The sequence below is a fragment of the Acinonyx jubatus genome, chromosome C1, assembly GCF_027475565.1.
Source record: "Acinonyx jubatus isolate Ajub_Pintada_27869175 chromosome C1, VMU_Ajub_asm_v1.0, whole genome shotgun sequence".
Classification (NCBI taxonomy): domain Eukaryota; kingdom Metazoa; phylum Chordata; class Mammalia; order Carnivora; family Felidae; genus Acinonyx; species Acinonyx jubatus.
In genome coordinates, this window is record NC_069381.1 from 208,728,722 (window position 1) to 208,749,722 (window position 21,001).

A 21,001-nucleotide genomic window follows, 5' to 3' on the forward strand; every position below is an offset into this window, starting at 1 on the left:
ATGTTAACTGATGAGGGAACTTCAGCTGATTATCACCTGTAAGCCATTTATTAATTTATATGTCTGTGAAATCAAGATGAAATGTGTATTAGATAAGCAATTGTGAACAACTACTGAATGCCAGATATTAAAACACATACACATTTTCTAAAACTCTGTTGGGGGTGGGGGGAGTGCCTGGATGGCTCAGTCGGTTGAGTGTCCGACTTCAGTTCAGGTCATGATCTCACAGTTCATGAGTTCAAGCCCTACATCGAGCTCTGTGCTGATGGCTCAGAGCAGGGAGCCTGTTTCAGACTCTGTTTCTCCCTCTCTCTGCTCCTTCCCTGCTCATGCTCCATCTCTCTCTGTCTCTCAAAAATGAATAAACATTAAAAAAAATATTTTTAACTCTGTGTGTGTGTGTGTGTGTGTGTGTGTAAGACAGAGAGAAAGAGATTATTTAGAGTCCTCCTAAAATATATATTGCGATATTTTGAAACTAACTTATCTTGATATGCTCTCTAATATAAGATATCATTAGAAATGAGACAATAGAGATTAATATGAGTAATTAAATTTATACTCAGCCACCACAAAAAGTGCCCCAACAAGAAGTCTCGGTGAGATAGATCGTGGCTGCAAAGAAGCAGACAGAGGAATTCATTTTTGGTGAAATTCCATTCAAATATGAATAGACACAAAGAGAAAGGCAGTAGGGTATATTGGGAATCTGTTGACTTCATTCCCAATATCTATTTTCCCTCATTCTAAGAATAGTACCCCAATTTCCTTAAGAAAAGACCTCTTTCCAATCTTGATCCATGCGGTTTAGCTGGGGCACATGACCCCGGCTTTGGCCAATCAGCAGAATCCAACCCCCTAGTCGCAATGATTGGATTAGATGTGCACACATGACCCAAGTCAGTCCAACCAGACCTAATCTCAGGACTTTTTAGAGCAACTAAAGAATAGACGCTTTCTGTTCCTTTAATGCTGCCCCAGAGCTGCCAGGGGTCACTATCTGGAATGTGAGAATAAAGCCAAGACAGGAAAGTGGGGCTGAGAAGTGGAGGGACTCAGGGCCCATGTGATATTAGTTGAGCCCCCTGATACTGCCATGCCTCTGCTTTTCAGTCACATGAACGTATGACTTCCTTCTTGCTTAAGCTATCTGAATTGAGTTTTCTGTTGCTTGCAACCCAAAGAGTTTTAGTTAATACAGACAGCATGGAAAACCTTTGATCTCTCCTGGTCTTCAAACCTCTCTGGTCTTCATTTTTCCCCATCCATAAGATGACATAATTAGATACCACTTAATCACTCAAGTCCTTATAGGAATGTATATACATTTAAGTAACTATATTTCTACTTAAAAACCCAAACACTTCGTTGTATTTCTGGTCTGTTCATACTTCCGCAAATACACAGAGATCACAACCACCTTAAAATCAGAACTTCCGTTGGCTTTTAGCTGTCATTAATCACATTACTGAACTTTATAAGTGACTATGTAAGGTAATAATGATTTTAATAAAACTAATTTTATCTTTAGAGGTTTTTTCTATAAGTTAAAATATAAAATCATACTTTCAATAGTTATTTCTGATGGCATTGGGCAAAGGTATTAAGCCATGCAGAAAAACTGCCTCCAATCCAGATGAAAATGGTTTTACATTGCAAGTTCATCTCAAAACAATGGCCTGCCCATCTAGCATGGCTCTTGATTGTCAAAAATAAAATGATGTGATGATTACAGTTAATACTGCACCATTCCGATTCATTCCACATAGTGTTCAACTAAGTAGTATGTACTTGAGAGCTGTGCTCAGCACCTGGTATAAAGAGTTTTTATTATATATTATATGGAGGAGAAAACAGCTGTGATAATGTGAAGAAAGCACTGCATTTGAAGACAGATGACTCCATTCTCAACACCTGCGGTGTGACCTTGGGCACATCACCAAGAATCTCTATCCACTTCAGTTTTCTCATCTATCAAGTAGAGGAAATGCCTCCTCCAAACAATGTGATAATTACAAAACATGAGGGAAGAAACCTCACACATGGTTAGACATGTAAGTAACTGGATATTTCATTTGAATCTGAATGCCCATGAGAACATTTTTATTATAAATCCCCACCCACGCCCATCCCCAGAAGACTGTTCCTGGTGTTTTGAGATTCTGAGCTTAAAGGCTTCGGTGAAGACAGCCCTGGATATGCCACTCCTGACTCTGACATTCATCTCATCGGCTTTCACTTACTTCTGCAAAATTGGAGAACTGGCCAAGATGAATTCTAGAATCCCTCCAAGTGCTGAAAGTCTATGAAATATGGTGCCATTTGTTGGTTCAAAAACTTGGAAACTTCCCAAAGGAAAAGTAAAACTGCCCTCCATACACAAAGGGCAAGGAGAGACCAAAGAATGAGGCAGGCCACTCCAGATGCAGGGGGAAGGTAAGTAAGCAAGGGAACTTACATACCAGGCTTGTCTTGGGTGGTAGATCACTGTATCTACCTGAGAAATCTTACAAGTTTACACAGAGGCTTTAACTAGGTTCAGTCACTGTCCAAATGGTCTGAACAATTCTTTACTCCCTCAAGGCTGCATCCTAGAAAATGGCTCTGACTGCAGGAACAGGGGGCATGATGTATATTCCAAGGGTGGGGAGGGACTGGGGAGCCTTTGATTGCCTGGGTTCAGCTTATGAGTCACCCCACAGTCACGTCCTCTTGATTATCTCCTCCAATACCATTTTAATCATCGCCCATTGACCATTTTAATCAATGGCCATCGGAATGGTGAGTTCCCTAGATTGTTAGCCTTGCAATGAAAAGCAAAGAATGCCATCTCCTCTCCACTCCCAGTTTTCTACAAAAAAGAGCACTTCGCTGTCAGGCTGTGAGTAGGGCAGGCCTGGATGACCCCACGTCATGGGAACAGAGGGATTGGTGGTAAGCAGAGGTTCACACTGAACTCTTGACCTGAGGATTCAATTGTTTTATGAGCTTCTGTGGGCCACAAACTCTCCAGAATTTCCAGAACTGCCATCTCCCTGAAGTTGGTTGGTTTGTATTTGTTTAGTATTGGGGAGAAGGGGGTGCTGTGCCTTAGGAGCCATATCAAGCCTGCAAAACATCCCATTCCCACTCCTTTCCCAAGTGCACTGCCCATCCCCATTCCTGCAGACATTCACCAGGTTCAGGTTGTAGGAATCAAGTTGCCTAGGGATGACTGCTAGGCAACAAGGGATCTCCGGCCGGCCCACCATGCTTTGGCTCATCGTTGGATGCAGGAGATCCCTCCCCACAGCCCACTTGAACTCGTTTACACTGAACCCATTAAAACTAACAATAGAAGTGCTCTACATAAACCCTCATCAGCTAGTTCCTTAACAAACAAGTGAGCTCAGATGATATTGTAACCCACAATGACCATTGGAGAGGCTCTGTTTCTCCTTGTAACATACCGAATGTGTCTGATGGGTGCCTGCGCCTAGGAGAGGGGACTACATAGGGTATCTTGAAGTACACCCGACCAGATGTTAAAGCCCTTTCTCAAGCTCTATCCAGCCACTAATGACCCGGATGGCCTTGCACACTTTTTTCTGGCCTCATTTCCTCCTCAGTGAAATGAGGCAATTGGACCAATGACATCTAAGGCCACTTATTCATGGTGGCACAAGTGCCCTGGCAATCTCTCTATTTCTCCCAAAGGAGCTCAGCAGACAATAGGAACTAGATTGAGGCATGAATCACTGGACTGGAGGGGCAGTGCTCAGGCTGAGCCAGAGAACAGAACTCTCCGTTGACAGGCCCTCCAGAGCCAGAGCCACAGGAAGCTGGGCTCTTCCATGCAATGACCACAGAGTTGGGCAAGCAGAGTGTCAAAGGAAATTAGGGCCACAAACCAGGCCAGGAGTGAACATCTGGGCTGCTGTGTGTCCAGGCAGGGACAGTAACAAGAAGACGTAAGTCCGGCCTGTGAGTAGAAGCTGCAAGTAGCCATCCAAGGGAGGATCTTGGGGCTCAGGCTGTATAAGAAGATAACACAAATGGAAATCCATATGGGGATTCCTCAAAAAGTTAAACATAGAATTGCCATATGACCCAGCAATTCTGTTCCTAGTTATATACCCCCAAGAGTTGAAAACAGGTACTCAAACAATTATTTATATAATCATGTTCATAGCAGCATTAGTCACAATGGCCAAAAGGTAGAAATAACCCAAATGAACAGATGAATGGATAAATAAAATGTCATATGTATACACAGTGGAATATCATTCAACCATAAAAAGGAAGGAGCTACTGATACATGCTATAATGTGGATGAATCTCAAATTATGCTAAGTGAAAGAAGCCACACACAAAAGGTCACAAATTATATTATTCCATTTGCATGCAATATCAAGAATGGGTAAATTCATAGAGACAGAATGTAGATTGGTGGTTGCCAGCCACCGGGGGGAAGGGAAGAAGGGGAGCAACTATTTAATAAGTATAGCATTTCCTTTCGGGGTGATAAAAACATTTTGGAACTAGACAGAGATGTTGATTGCACAACATCGTGAATGTGCTAAAAGCCACAGAATTGTTCACCTTAAAATGGTTACTTTTATATTACGTGAATGTACCTCAATAAAAAATTTTTTTAGATAATACAGATCCCATGGATATACCTGGGATGATATATAATTCAGGCCACTTGGGATTATGGGAAACCATGGGATATCTCAAGACCTTATTGTCTCTCTACTGTAATATACACAACATCTATCGGTGTTCCTTTCTATGCATTAAGCTTCTTCCCAATGCACCATGGTCAGAGCCTTTTTTTTTTAATGTTTATTTATTTTTGAGATAGAGAGAGACAGAGTGTGACTGGGGGAGGGGCAGAGAGAGAGGGAGACACAGAAGCTGAAACAGGCTCCAGGCTCCGAGCTGTCAGCACAGAGCCCGATGCGGGGCTCGAACCCACAAACCGTGAGATCATGACCTGAGCCCAAGTCGGACACTTAACCGACTGAGCCACCCAGGCGCCCCGGTCAGAGCCTTTAGAATAGAACACTAGAATTCTCCAGTAAGATGTGCTTTTTTCCAGGTTTCAGGTTAAGAGTTTCTGTCAAGAGGCAAACAACCTGTCATCTGGAGGAGCCACGAAGGAAGCAGGTCTCTTGGTGAGTGAGTTCTGGCAAGAGTAAAGACTCTCCATTCTGGGACAGAACACCCAGCTTTACCGAGGAGGCTGTTTTTAAGGGAATCACAAACATACAAGAGTAGGAAAGTAGGCTCTCAACTTTCCCCAAATTCCCACAGGCTCTGCTTGAAAAACACCTCTTCTAAACATACAAAACATCTCTAAAGACCCTTGCAGGTGAGGGAAGCAAGAGAAACTTCACATAAATTACAACTGTGATGTTTAAAAAGGTCAGCATCATTTTTAGTAGCATTTTTTAACACTATGAAGGTCAAACAGAATAATAACAATTGTTTTTCTTAGGAAACAACAACAACAAAAGAGTGCTTCCCTTTGGGTCAGTACAGCTCCCAAATCCCCACCCCATCCCCTGTGCTACCCTCCCTTTGTAAAAGACAAAAATAATAACATTAAATTTAGTTCTCTCCAACTGAGAGTTTATTTTAGGCCTCATAGAAATGCTAATATTAGTTCTCATTTCTCTGTCTCTATTATTTTCTCATTATGAGGCTTTTCTATAGAAGTAAAAGAATTCCCTTTTGCACAACCAAAAAAAACAATGGCCAATTTTAAAGAGTGAAAATGAAGCTAGAGGAGCACAAAAATTCCTGGTCAGGAGAAAGGAGGTTGTTCTCAGGGCACGGGGGGTGGGGGGGGAGGCATGTTAAAAAATATTATATGGAGATTAAAGCAGAAGGGAAGTTTGCATTTTGCTGAATATTAAGATGAACCTTTTTCTGCCTAAGCCGGGATGAACAACACTTTTTGTAATCAGACCATTACACAATCAAGAACTTTTAAGAAATACTCTATTATCCCATAATGCCATTAAAATTAATTTGGTGATTTTAACAAAATACTAAGGAACCCATGCCAATTATTAAAGGAACAATGCACTGAGTATGTCTTTTAAAAGAAAAAGAAGAAGAAGAAAGATCTCAATAAAATGGTTGCAGTGTTTCAGGCTCAAGAAAAAGTCAAGATAAATTACAAGTATTTAAATATGATTTAGGAAGTCCATGACAACCCTTCTTAAAATAGTCATAAAGTGGGGCTATATTTAATTGTACATTCTAAAAGACAATAGGATGAGCCTATCAATATAAACCTAGGCCAAAATGGAATTCTTCAAAAGCAAACTCCTGGCTCAAATCAGGTGACTTTCAAAATATTATATAGTGTAGTATTGGTATCAAACATTAGAGTTGTAATTAAAATTAATGAACCACACCATTGACAAATTTGGCTAAATAAGAACCAAAAACTATAAGCCTCTAAAGAGAAAAACAACGAGCATTAACAGAGCCAAAAGAAAAATGATAAATTAGGGAAAAGAGATTTAAACAGAAAGGACAAGGCTTAATTTCCGTCAATAACAAAGAGCTATTGCAAATCAATGGGAGGAACAAAAGGTAACCCAAAGGAAAATTAGGCAAAAATAAGAACAGGCAATTCTTAAGAAGTGTTCTCCCTCACTTATAATATTTAAAATGCAAAGAGAACCAATGAGATGCCAAGTCTGTCTATCAGTCAACACACACAAGAAGAAAGAAAAATAGGAAAACCCATAAAGACAAAAATGTGGGTAAATAGGCATTCTCATATGCTGTTAGTAAATTGCAAACCTGTCCAACATTTTTGCATAGTAATTTAGCAATATTAGAATATTCAATGATGTGGCTTTTGACATCTATACACATATATGTCACCGTGTGTGTGTATAGTCACTTAAACATTATTTATAAGTGAAAAAATGGAAACAATGTACTTCAGTAAAGACTAAAACATAGTCACACAACCACACAAGGGAATACTATTCAGCCATCAAAAAGAATGAGTTCACTTTCTGTTTTAAGACATATTCAAAGTAAGATGTTCAAAATAGACAAAGAAAAAGTCACAGAACAGTATTTATAGGATGCTTTTATTTCTATACATTATAGTTGTGTGTATAGATGAGTATTTGCATCCGCTTCATGTATGCTTCTATGTAAAACTACACACCAAAATGCAGACAGTGATTGGTGCAGAAGCATGAGATTAGTAGAAGGGTTGGAAGGAAGATCAGGTAAGTTTACCAATGGGCTTTTTTCACTATATTTTCACAGATTTTAATGCCCTGACATAGTTTGACGGTTGTTCTTAAAAGGGCCCATGAAGATGTAAAACTATGAGCAAAATTAATGTTTTTAATTCAAGTCAATAAAATTTGCCTATATAATTGTTCTTCAAGAATTTAAAGTGCCATTGATGTACTCTTCAGAAAAATCTCTGGGAATTGGAGTAGGGATTAGTCAAGCCTTTGAGGTAAGGTTGCCAGATTTAGTAAATTCAAAATATAGACTCCCACTTAAATTTGAATATCAGAGAAACAAAGTGTAATATTTGGGAGGCAGGCAGAATAAACTTAGAAGACTCACACAACCTGATTTCAAGTCTTATTATGAAACTATAGTAACCAAGACAGTATGGAATTGGCAAAAAGATAAATACATAAAGTCAATGGAGGGGCACCAGGGTGGCTTAGTCAGTTAAGAGCCCAATTCTTGATTTCAGCTCAGGTCATGATCTCACGGTTTGCAAGTTTGAGCCCCACATCGGGCTCCACACGGACAGTATGGAGCCTGCTTGGTATTCCCTCTCTTTCTCTGCCCCTTCCACACACTCTCGGTCTCAAAATAAATAAATAAACTTAAAACAAATAAAGCCAATGGAATATAATAGAGTCTAGAAATAGACCCACATACTATGGTCAAATGATTCCAATAAAATTTCCAAGATAATTCAGTGAAGATAGTCTTGTCAACAAATGTCTCTAGAACAATTGGATAGCATGTGCCAAAAGTGAATAAAAATTACCAATACACTGCACCACATACAAATATCATCTCAAACTGGGTCAGAGACCCAAGTCTAAACTTCAAACAATACGATTCTAGGAGAAAACAGAAGGAAATTTTCATGACCTTAGGTCAAAGATTTCTTAGAACACAGAAAAGCACAAACCACAAAAGGAAACAATTAATAAATTAGACTTCATCAATACTTAAAAACAGCCCTTTGAAAGACACTGTTAAGAAAATGAAAAGACAAGCTACAGATTAGGAGAAAATATTTGCAAGCCACATATCAAATCAAGGATTTGTACTCAAAATATAGAAAGAACTTTGTACCCATCAAAGGAGAAGCATAGATGGCAAATGCATATTTTTTTAATGTTCAATAATTAACCATTAGGAAAATACAAATTAACATCACAACGTAAGAATACTACACATCTGTTAGAACCGCTAAAATCTAAATCACCCACAATACCAAGAACTGGTAAGGACATAAGCAACTGAAACTCTCACTTGCTGCAGATAAAAATGCACAATGCTCTAGCCATCCTGGAAAACAGTCTGGCAGCTTCCTATAAAATTGAACTTGCACTTACCACACGACCCAGTAATCCCGCTCCTGGGTATTTACTTGAAACGAAAATGGTGTGCCTGCTTAACGACCTCCACGTGAACGTTTATGGCAGCTTTCTGCACAATCACCAAAAACCGGAAACAATCCACATGTCATCAGTTGGTGAAAGAACAAACAATAGTATATCCATGCAATGGAATACTATGCAGTAATAAAAAGAAACAAATGCTGGATACATACCACCGCATGGCTCAATCTCAAAAGCACACATATTGTATGATCTCATTTATATGATATTATGAAAAAGTAAAACCATAAGGGCAGAAATCAGACCGACGGTGGCCAGAGGCATGAGGTTAGAGACAGAGTTCACTACAAAGAGGCATAAGGAAATGTATGGGGGTGATGAGCTGTTCCATACCTTGATTACGGTGGTAGTTATAGAACTGAATGCTTAAAAGGGTGAATCTCACTGTGTGAGTTATAACTTAATGGGAAAAAAAGAAAGAAAAAAGTCTGGAAACCCTTTGTACAAGGAACAACACGGAGGTCAGTTTGAAGTCAGAGGTTTTGTTTTTCTTTTCTTTTCTTTTCCTTTCTTTTCTTTTCTTTGCGGTTCCTGCGCAAAGTCTTCCCTTTCTAAGGTAATATACTGAGGAGATATTTAACACTTTGCCTGCTCTAATACATTCCACGTTGCTTGAAAATTAAGCATGATAGCCAAATTATATATAGAAAGAGCCCAAATGTCATCAACTGGTGATAAAGAAGATGTGGTATATATACACAACGTGAGATCAAAAAGAATGAAATCTTGCCATTTGCAACAACGTGGGTGGAACTAGAGTGTATTATGCTAAGGGAAATAAGTCAGAGAAAGTCAAATATCATGATTTCACTCATATGTGGAATTTAAGAAACACAACAGATGAACATAGGGAGAGGGAAGGAAAATAAGATAAAAAGAGAGAGGAAGGCAAACCATAAGAGACTCTTCAATACAGAGAACAAACTGAGGGTCGCTGGAAGGTGGAGGATGGGTTAAATCAGTGACGGGCACCAAGGAGGGGCACTTGTTGGGATGAGCACTGGGTGTCACGTGTAAGTGATGAATCCCTGGGTTCTACTCCTGAAGCCCATACGACACTGTATGTTAACTAACTTGAATTTAAATAAAGAAATTCTTTTAAAAATTAAGCACGCAGTTTTTCTTTAATGAAGAACACATGTCAACAATCTAACCTGAATGTCGCGGGAGGCTGGCCACCCCCCTCACTGGGTGCGCTTCCATCTGGGCAGAAATCAGCCCATTTACTACAGACTCTGGTTCTGATTTCCCGTGAAAAAAAGCACTAGCTCCTTTTCATCGCTCGTGATTACTTCCGCCACAGGATGCCTTCCGTGAAGGAGTTTCAATTTGCCTCTGAAGCCCAAAGGGGATGACAAATGTTTCTTTAAATTAACTACAAGCAGCAGATAAAGGCCAGCATTGAAATCCTAAAGGATGTGCTAGCTTTCAGGAACTGCTAGCAAAGATCGCAGACATGTTTCTCTTCTCAAGAGGCGGTTTCTTTTAAATACACTTATTTCGTGTCTCAAATCCTCGCTCTTCTTTAAGAGCCTTATGCTTTTTCTCTCTCTTGAAGAAAGAAAAACCGTACCATTGTACAAACGCAGAGCATCCTTATAGAAACTAAAACTGCCAGAATGGGGGGCATTACCCCTGCTTCCTCTCCTGGTCCCCTGGGGCACTCACGTTCTAGGTCATAAACATGGCACAGTTTGAGGGAAGTGCAGTACAGTAGTGATAAAACACTCTACTCGAAGCCACAGCGCCAGGGCCCAGATCGCCCACTGTCACCGAGCGGTGTGACCCCCAGGTAAGTTTCCTTAGCCATCCACTTGTATAAAAATAGTTTGTATGGTCAGAGCTTGTGGGAGGGCTTCACGAGCTACTCCCCTTAATCTTTCCAACCTTCCTATTTATGAGTGAGGAACCAGGGTAAAGAAACCTAATAAGCTTATCAGTGGGCATAGATTCTAATCTCTAAATTCACACCCCAGCTCCTGACAGCTACCATTTCCTTTGCCTCCTGCCTCCCTGCAAACCGGCCATAACCGTAACGTCCAAACACGTTAAACCAACGCCTGATGGGCAATGAAAAGCTGAAGTCTGTCGAGGATGATTCCTGGGATTAAAGCAATCTGAAGACAACAAGGGTTTTGTTTATCTGTCCATGTGTCTCTCTGCCCTGGAACCTGGCCGTAGACACCCTTCAAAGAGAAGGGACCGGGGGAGGAAGAAGAAAGGGGGAGCAAGGAGGACCGGCCTTTAGCGAAGTCAAATACAGTAAAACCTTGCAGCGTGAGTAACTTGTTCTGTGCGTGTTCCACAAGATGAGCAAACATTTCTAATAAATTTTAATTTGACAAACGAGCGATATCCTGTAATACGAGTAGTACGTGATGCCCCAAAGTCACATGATCACAACTGAACCCATGGTTCTTGAAATTCACTTTGATATACAAGTGCTTTGGGTTACAAGCATGTTTCCAGAATGCTCTATTTTTAAAAATTTTTTAGTGTTTATTTTTGAGAGAGAGAGAGAGAGTGAGAGACAGAGTGTGAGTGGGGGAGGGGCAAAAAAAGAGAGACACACAGAACCTGCAGCAGGCTCCAGGCTCTGAGCTGTCGGCACAGAGCCCGATGCAGGGCTCGAACTCACGGCTGCGAGATCATGCTCTGAGCCAAAGTCAGTCACTCAACCGACCTAGCCACCCACGCACCCCTACATGTTTCCAGAATGAGTTATGCTCACAAACCAAGGTTGTACTGTAAATGAAAATGCAAAGGTAAATTCTTTCCAACATTTACAGAAATATTCGGCAAACATCTTCCCTTGTCAAGGACCAGATAAATATCTTCAGCTTTGTGGGCCATCATATCGTCACAACTACTCAACTTCGTCGCTGGAGCTCCTAAGCAGTCACAGACAATACTTAAAAGCATGGGTGTGGCTGTGTTTGATAAAACCTTATTGATGGACATTGAAATTTTAATTTCCCATATTTTCACGCACCACAAAATATTACTCTCATTTTTATTTTTTTCCAACCATGTAAAAACGTTAAAATCCATTGTTAGCTCTTAGCGTGGAGGGGAAGGAGAGACACGATGCGGACTGTCCTTTGTCCACCCCTGATTTAATTCGTAAGAAAAGTATTTTGAAAAGAAAGCTTTATTAGAGGATTAGAAGCCAAGGCTACTGCAAAGGATTTACTGAAAACTATCATGCACTGCCCAGAACAGACCTGGAACTAGGGAAAGTTATTAAACAGGCCAAATCTGTCTTCATGTGCTTTCCTAATCCTAACCAGTGTCCCTCCCCCTGTGCCTAGATCTGCCCCATGGTGCCCAGTGTCCTGAGGGTGCCCACAGTTGCACCCCACTGAAGCCACTTGGGTATTCAACAGTATTTGTGGGGCACCTACTATGTGCAGCCCCTGCACTGGATACCTGTCAGCCGTCTACTTGCCCGTCCCTGTCTTGGGTCCTGTTCTGCCCTCACTCGCCCTGGGGAGCAGGGAGGAGTGATGAGGGAAGCCTCTTCTCTTGAAGACACTCCCTAAGACTCACATCATGAATGTTGACTGAAGACAGGTTAGTGTTCAAATAAAGCAATGAACAATTCCATAAAAGTCTAGGCCAGAGCACATGCTCAGTTCACATTGTTCTCTGTTCTTGGCACCCACTTGGTCAGTGGAGTACAGAGGAGGAACCGACCAACAGAAGTGAATGCTGTGTGGAGTCAGCACCAGACTCCAAGTCTTCTAGCATCTGATACATCAGAACCAAAGAAATGAATCTCTACTGATGGAATTTCGGTCTCTTTGGAAGTCAGGTTTGAAACAATTTTTTTTTTTTTTTTTTTTTTTGGTCCAAGGGAAAGGGCTTTCTAAACTCCCCACTTTTGTAAAGAAAGGCATGAAATAAATAAGATTCCTATTGTAGGTGTGCACAATAGCTTTTTATTGGGTGCCTCCTGGGCTATTAGTGGGCCAGATACGTTTCCAAGCTACGACAGCCTGTAAGGTCGGCATCAGGATTCCATGAGGAAACCAAACCACAGGACAATGAGTTACTTATCCAATGCACTCAGAGCTGGATTCCAATGCACACTGGACTCTTTCCACTCCAGAACACATCATCCATCAGGCTCCTTCGTGGAGACTTCCAGTCTACTTTGAGATGCAAACCCCTGCCATTTGAGGAGAATGTGGGCGAGGAATGCCAGGCCCTTCGCAACTGGATGCTCTTCTGGTGAGAATGAGCGAGAGCAGGTGTGACTGCATTTGCTTTCTCTGCGTGTGCTACATGCTAGGCAGGGGGTCGGGGGAGGTTGCAGGGAGATGATGAGGGTCTAGCAGGCACGTCTCACTCCTGGTCATACAGAATCACCTGGACAGCATTTAAAAATCACCAGTGCCCGGGCTCCGCCTGAGACCAGTTCAGTCAGAATCTGGGGGAACAGGGGACAGTTGGACACAGGCACTCATCTTTGTTAAAGCTCGCAGGGGATTCTTAGAGGCAGCCAGGTTTGGGGGCCAGCTGTGTGGGTGAGGGGAGCATCAGGGAAGGAGGAAGGGGTAAATATAAAGAAATTCTGTCCACAAAACTTTGCTGTGTTATTGGATTTTCTGTTTGGGGGACAAGAGTCTGTAGTCCCTGCCACTGGGTTAAACAGCTCTGACCACAGCTGCCTACTGAATCCATAAGGAGATCTAAAAATACAGCTCGGGCATTCTGCTTTCTGACTCGAATGCCCTTCAGCTGCAGATAGGTTTTCTTTCCTGTTCGATGCTTGTGAAACGTAGACATAAACAAGGCCATTTTGGATGGTACCATGTCACATGAGAAGCTTAAGCAAAGAAGCTAAAGACAAAATGTGTTTTTGTCAGGTGGCCAAGCTGACAAAAGTGATGTTTCCTAAGAATGCACTAGATAAACACAATAGGAAAATAACTTCATTTTAATAGCACCAAGAAAAGCAACTGTTTTTCTTTTACTGAAATTGTTATAGGATTTTAACTCATTCGTTTCAAAGGAAAATGAGGTGACTGAGAATTTTCTGAGAAATTATTCATTTATTTCAGAATAAAAAGAAGCACACATTTATCAAAATTTTAATATAACAAATTGTTCCTTTTTTATATTTAGATTTTAGCATAATGCATCCAAGTAGGGAGAAAAAGCTGAGCCCGTTCACTGAAGATGATCACAGGCACGGAATAAACTGCCGGTGATCCTATATAATCCTATTCTATATGGAAATTTTATAATCCTTTTCTTGGGATAAGTTGTATTTGTGCAACATTTTACTTTTCTAAAAAAATGTGTTAAAATTCATTCTCCCATAGTTCTTTCCACTTCTTGATAAAACTTCCCCATATTCCCATTTGTGAATTTCATCTTTTCTATAAAGAAAAGAAGGCAAACACATTAGTCCATCATAGAGGTATGAACACTGAGGTTCAAGGTTGACAGAAAAGCCAGAGAAAGAAGCGATGTCTCTTGACCCCTCCGCTAATATTGGACATGTTGCACACAATGCCATGTGAGTTTGTGAGCATGCATGTGTGAGTTTGTGTGCATGTGTTTGTGTGCACGTGAGTTGTGTGCATGCGTGCACATGAGCTTATGTGTGCACATGTGTGCAAAAAGTCCACCAGAGAAAACTAAAGCTGTGCAAAGAGCCAGAATTCTCTTTTGTTCGTTAGCAACCTCCGATCGAAAATGGATTTATCACAAACAGAACCACTGTTTCAAGTCAGCATGTTTAATCAGAAGAGAGGATCCTAGAATCAGCTTTGCGAGTAAAATTAACTTGCATAAAAAGCAGCTATGCAAGCCCCTTTTCTCTCCAAGTGCAGACATTGACACATTTCCTTATAATCCCAAAGGATAAGATTCCTAGGGAACATGCAAGGAGGAAACAAACAGGTGTCTGACAGCTTGAATACTTGGCAAAGAATTATTTCATGATAATAAAAAAAAGTTTTACAAACAAAAGAACACAAATTAAAATAATTCAAATAATCCCTACTTTGGCCCAACAGAACGGAAGAAAAGAAAAACTGGCCCGGCCACTGTGCCTCTGGTACCTACCTGCTTCGCCAAATGAACCCGAAAGGTGAGAAGAGCAGTCTCAATCCTTTAGAAGTTGGAGATGTTTTCAAACCCACCAGAAATATTTGTATTTCTTTTAGTTAGTGCCCATTTGCTTGTCATCATGGGAAAATAACTTCAGCTAGGACCCAGAATTCTAACTCTGAGGTGAAAGTCCTACTTTGTATGTGGCATAAGAATTTGCTGTCATGGTCATTCCTGTGGCCTTTTACCCCACCTGGACAGAGCCACTCAAGGTCAGTGTTTTAGAGCAAAACCGGACTCAAATCATGTTATCTTCTTTTTACTGACAACACTCCAAGAGGTCATAGCCCTTGCTTCAGGTCCCACAGCTTAATGGCGGGACCAAGGCTGGACTTTAAACTCCACAGCTCTGCATCAAGCCAGCCACCTGGTTCAAAAGCCAGCTCTACCCTTTGCCAGCTGTGTGACCTTGGGCCGGTCATGTAACTTGTTTGCACTTTACCTACATAACAAGGACAGTAGCTGCACCCAGCTCATAGGACACTGTGAAGACTGGTGAGTTACATCTGTAAAGTCCCCAAAACAGTGCCGGTGCATGGAATGTGCTTGCGAAAAGACCTAGCAACCATCATCACCACCACCATCATCATCATCACCACCACCACCATCATCACCCTCACTATCATCACCACCACCATCACCACCATTGTCGTCATTATCACCGTCATCATCATCACCATCATCACCACCACCACCATCAACACCCTATCATCACCACCATATTCACCATCGCACCATCATCATCACCACAACTACCATCACCCTCACTATCACCACCACCATCATCACCATCATCACCATCAGCATCATCACCACCACCATCATCGCCATCATTATAATCACTATCATCACCACTATTGTCATCATCATCACCATCATCATCATCACCATCATCACCACCACCAACATCACCCTCACTATCATCACCACCATATTCACCATCGCACCATCATCATCACCACAACTACCATCACCCTCACTATCATCACCATCACCATCACCACCATCACCACCACCATCATCATCACCACCACCACCATCAACACCCTCACTATCATCACCACCATATTCACCATCACACCATCATCACCACCACCACAACTACCATCACCATCACCACCATCACCACCACCATCATCACCATCATCACCACCACCATCATCACCATCATTATAATCACTACCATCCCCACCATTGCCATCATTATCACCGTCATCATCATCACCATCATCACCACCACTATCATCATCACCATCATCAATATCATCATCACCATCGTCATCATCGATCATCATCATCATGTCTGTGTAGGGTAGATTTCCATATATATTTTTAGAATCTATTGAACCCTCATGATTTACTATGTTTAAGTATGATAGAGGACTTAGAAAATAAGTATTCTTAAAATACATACATACATGTTGTATGATTTTCAGGGCAATCAAAATGCTAGATCTTAGATTGGTCTTTCAGTCAAAATGAGCTTCAATTTCTACATCTGACAAGAGATGACGACACCTGTTCTATCTACCTCATACAGTTAGGTAATAAGTATATAAAATGTGTGCAAAAGTTCAAAAAGATGGGAAAGAGGTGGAATTTATGGAGGAACTATGGGTACTTGGTGATTTACAACATATAATGAATTTAATCTTCCCCAAAACGCTGTTGCGGATATCCCACAGACAGGATGGTCATCCACTCAAAATTTGGTTTGAATGTCAAGACTGAAAATGCCACACACACACACCAGCAGGGTATGAACAGGTTCTTGCTCACATAACGGGGCTTTCTGGGGAGATCAGGCAGCTCCCAAATTGATCACCGGTTGCTTAAGAAAAAAGGGAAAGGAGGGTAGCTCAGTTGGTTAAGCAATGGACTTCGGCTCCGGTTATGATCTTACGGTTGGTGAGTTCGAGCCCTGCGTGGCGCTCTGTGTTGACAGCTCAGAGCCTGGAGCCTGCTTTGGATTCTGTGTCTCCCTCTCTCTCTGCCCCTCCCCCACTCACGCTCTGTCTCTGTCTCAAAAATAAATAAACATTTAAAATTTTTAATTTATAAAAAGGGAAAGGAAACGAGGTGGGGGGGGCGGTAACTGCAGACAGGGGAGGGCCAGTAGAGCCTGGGCGGGTCTTGCAGGGTGTGAACCCCTCCCAAGCACCCAAGCTTTCTCAGCTTGCCCTGATGTGGTGCAGAAGGAAAGAAAGTGGGGTGACACTGAAAAGCTGTCAGCAGTCACACGTCAAAAAGCCAAATCAGACTCTTTATCACAAACCCTGTGAGGTAGGTCTCATTCCCAAAGATGAGGAAACTGAGGCTCAGCCAGTTTAGATCACCTGTCACAGCAGGTTTATCTGTGGCCCACACATCCTGCCTTCACATCACACAGTTCCCAGATCCCATGAGTTCCTGTCACCGGCTGACGCCAGAAGCACTGCCTGGATCCATGGGCTTGCACAGTCAGTCAGCAGACCACAGGGACGCTGAAAACAGCCTTAATCCATTTTAATCCTGACTAGTGGTTTAGGACTTTCTTAATTTTCTTGAAGAAAAAAAAAAAAGGACAAAGAAAGAAGGAAAAGAAGAGAGAAAGAAAGAAAGAAAAAAGAAACAAAACTTCAGAGTTAGGTTCTATTGTTTCCATTGCTAACACTGTCTTTGCGATTGGGGGTGGGGGTGACACTCTCTGTTTAAAGGTTTCTCTTCACATACAGGTAAAATTCCATTTCCAATGTATCCAGTGAGTACCAGCTTCTATTTCAGCAACCACCAGGCTGCAGTGGCCAACATCCACTTCCCTTATCTGTAATTGAGTATGTGTAAGGGTTTGGGTTTTTTTTTTCCCTCTGTTTTATCTTCTCTGTTGAGATTGCCTTTGAAAATGAGTCTTGAGTACTATTGCAAGATCATGAAAGATTAAGCTAAAATGGTCAGGAATCAATTTTGTAAGGGTTATAAGGCTCTGGAATCAGCTCAGTTAAGTTCTTCCGGATAACCAAGCCAGATCGGGTTCCAAATTTGCTATCTCTCCTGTTAGAATTACAGTTATTTTGGCTCTCTCTCCAACGGGGAACTCAGAACACCCAGTGTTGCTTCTCCTCAGGTGGGCAGCACTCTGTAGCTGACACCGCCTGGAATGGGAGCTCTACGAGAAACCCAAATCCGTCTTGAACCAGTTGGTTCTGCAGTATTTATGTATCTGTGACTCTTTTCTGAATGAATTACCTTATATATCATACCACTACGTAAGACAAAAAATATATATAAATATTTGTGCTTCTCTGTTAGTCATCTAGGAAACGCTGCAGGGGTCTTAGCCTTTCTTGAAGATTTCTTATAATTTTTGAGTCACACACACACACACACACACGCACACAAATCTCAGAGTTGGGTTAAATTCCCAATGCCCAGCTTTTCTTCCCCTTTACTCAAACTTGAGTACACACTAACCTACCTTCTCCTGTCCACCCCGGCTATACTCTGAGTCCAAATCAACAATCTCCTTCAAGGATACAATTCAGACATGTAAATATATCAGCAGTTTGATAGAAGCATTCAGGCAACTCATTTCTTCACAAAAGTCACATGAATCATCAAACAACAGGGGAAATTAGCCGGCAAGATTTTGTCCTGATGGTTAGAAAGGCTCCAGCAGCAAATTCCCCAAAGAGTCGTCATGTCCCCCATCCACTCCGGATGGCCATACCACACACACTCAGCAGCAGCATCTCTGCGAGGGAATTAAAGCTTATTGGAACCAGTTAACAAAGGACACAACACTGAAGAGACAGATTCACCGATAATTTGCTACCAAAGAAAAAAAAAATCTAGGGAATAGCAAAAATTCTGGCTGTCAAGGTCAAGCGTCTCAATCCCGTTTACCTCTATTTAAAAAAAAAAAAAAATCAAAGCTCATCTCATCTCATCTCATCTGTGGTCTTTCTTCCCCACAGACAGAAGAGTCCATTTGGGCATTCTCAAAGTAACTCTTGGAGCACTTTATAAAATTTTCATGAAAACAAACTCCTGCACTCCAAATGTATGAAAGAAAGCATTTGCTCCCAAATATGTTCCACATTCACCTGATTTAACTGAAGAATTCCAGATAAGTTTGTTATTTGCCCCCGCCCTGGAGTGGAGACTTGGGCATTTTCTTTCTACTTGCCAACATGACATTACCAAAACGCCTATTCGGAAATGTTGATGTTTAGGTCAATAGATGTCACCGAGCTTTAGCACATACCCAGCCTCATTTATTATTTTCTACCCAATTCTCTCGTGAATCCCAAATCCTTGCGCGGCCGCTGGCCACCTCCCATCCCTCGCGCCGCCCCGCGCTTCCTCGAAGCTTCCCAGTGCCCTGCTCATGCCCTGGCTGGCCGCCCCAAGCGTCCGGCCCGGAGGGCGACACCCCGGGCCGCACGCACAATGTCCCCTCCAACCCGTCCGACAGTTGCAACATTCCCCCCTAAGCCCAGAAGGGGCAGGCCGCGGGAAAGCAGCTGCCCTCTCGGCCTCCAGCTGCCTTGTCAGAGCCCTCAAGGCTGGAGGAAAGGAAAGAAAAGTGTCCGACCACCTGGCACGGAGCCCGCCATCACCCGACTCCCATACCGCGCACCCTCGACACGCGCAGGGTCCAGCGGGACTGGCGGCAGGGGCCACCCGGACACTGAACACCTTGCGGGGCCGGGGGGGGGCGCTCGGAGCTGCCAGGCAAGCACCGAGACCCCGCTCGAGCGGAGCGTGGCTCGGCTTGGCCCAGGAGGGGCGCGCCACTTGGTGGCCAATGGTCGTGCCAGGAGTACCGAGGCTGGGGTGGCTGCCAGGCCCTGGAGCGGCACGCCCTGAGAGCCCCAGGCGGCACGGCCGGAGCACTGGGGTGGGCAGGGAAGAGGCGCTTGCAAGGTCGGCCAGGGGTCCGCGCCCACGCGGGCCGAGAGGCCGGATCCATCCCCTCCGGGAAGCAGGAGAAGCTGGTGTCGAGCACGCTGGAGCCCCGCTCGGGGCAGCGCGCAGCGGCCGGCGGGGAGAAGCCGCTGGTCCCCGGCCGGCGCCCCGCCCCACGCCCGCCGACTCCACTCACCTGGCAGTTGGCCCCGGAGACCCCGGCGGGGCAGGTGCAGCTGTAGCCGGGCTCGCCCGCGGGGCCCGGGGTGCACACGCCCCCGTTCCGGCAGGGCTGTGCGGCGCACGGCCCCAGCGCGGGCAGGGGCGCGGAGGGAACCGGGCTGGCCAGGCAGCCGCCGCGGGGCCCCGCGCCGAGCAGCAGGAGCAGCAGGGCCGACGCGGGCAGCAGCTGCGCACCGGGCGCCGAGGCGCGGCGGGGCGGCATGGCCGACCGAGTGGGAGCGGGAGCGGGAGCGGGAGCCGGAGCTGGGGCGCGGCGGCGGCGGCGGCGGCGGCGGCGGCGGCTGGAGCGACGGCGGCGGCTGGAGCGACGGCGGTTCCGGCGAGGGCTGCTCCGCTGGGCCGGGCGCCTCCTGCAGCTGCTGGGATCCGCGGTTCCCGGGGCAACGGCGGGCGGGGCCTGAGGGGCGGGGCAAACAGGGGCGGGGCTCCGGGCGGGCGAGGGCGGGGGAGGAAAGGGGCGTGGGGACCCTTCGCCCCGCGGGGAGTTGGGGCAGGAGGCGCGCAAAGGTCGCCCCGGGCCCCCAAGCCTGAGGGGTGCGATCGGAGTCGCGGGCGTGTCCAAAGAGCCCCGAGGGAAGCGGCGGCGGCGCGGGCCCGGCGGGGAGCTAGGCGGTGCTGGGGAAGGGGAGGGGGTGGAGGGGTCAACGCCTGCGTGGGGAGGACTTCACGGGCCCCCAGGTGCCCAGCGGCCGAGCGGAGGGCGAGGCGGCGGAGGCTCGCAGCAACCTCCCGCGGCCTCTTGGCGCAGAATCGGTGGGACCGCTGCGGTGCCCGGCCTTAGCTCAGTCCCCGGGCTACTCTTCCCCCTCCCACAACACTCCCCCAGCACGCACAGCCCCCTCCCCGCGCCGCCCCCGAACCCCAGAGCCCCAACACCAGCCCCACCGCTGGGCTTGCTGGGAACAGCCCGGGCGTGGGCTCAGCGGGCCCCGGCCCTTGTCCTTGGTGCTGACCGAGGAGTGTCCCTTCTCTCGAGCCCTTTCCCGAGGGCGGAGCCGGCCGTGCCACTCAGAAACGTCTGACTGTGGCGTGTGAGAGCTGGAAGAGACCTCAGGAGCAGTGTC

The 21,001-nt window shown here is 44.6% G+C and overlaps 1 protein-coding gene across 1 annotated transcript in view; it reads right to left on the reverse strand.

The window, feature by feature from the left end:
* Positions 1–20,180, reverse strand: part of DNER (delta/notch like EGF repeat containing) — a 312,842-nt gene extending 292,662 nt beyond the window's left edge. The window contains exon 1 of the mRNA XM_027048560.2: positions 19,891–20,180. Coding sequence (XP_026904361.2) covers positions 19,891–20,139 — 249 coding nt within the window. The 5' untranslated portion in view covers positions 20,140–20,180. The remainder of the gene's footprint in view (positions 1–19,890) is intronic.
* Positions 20,181–21,001: the final 821 nt, after the last annotated feature.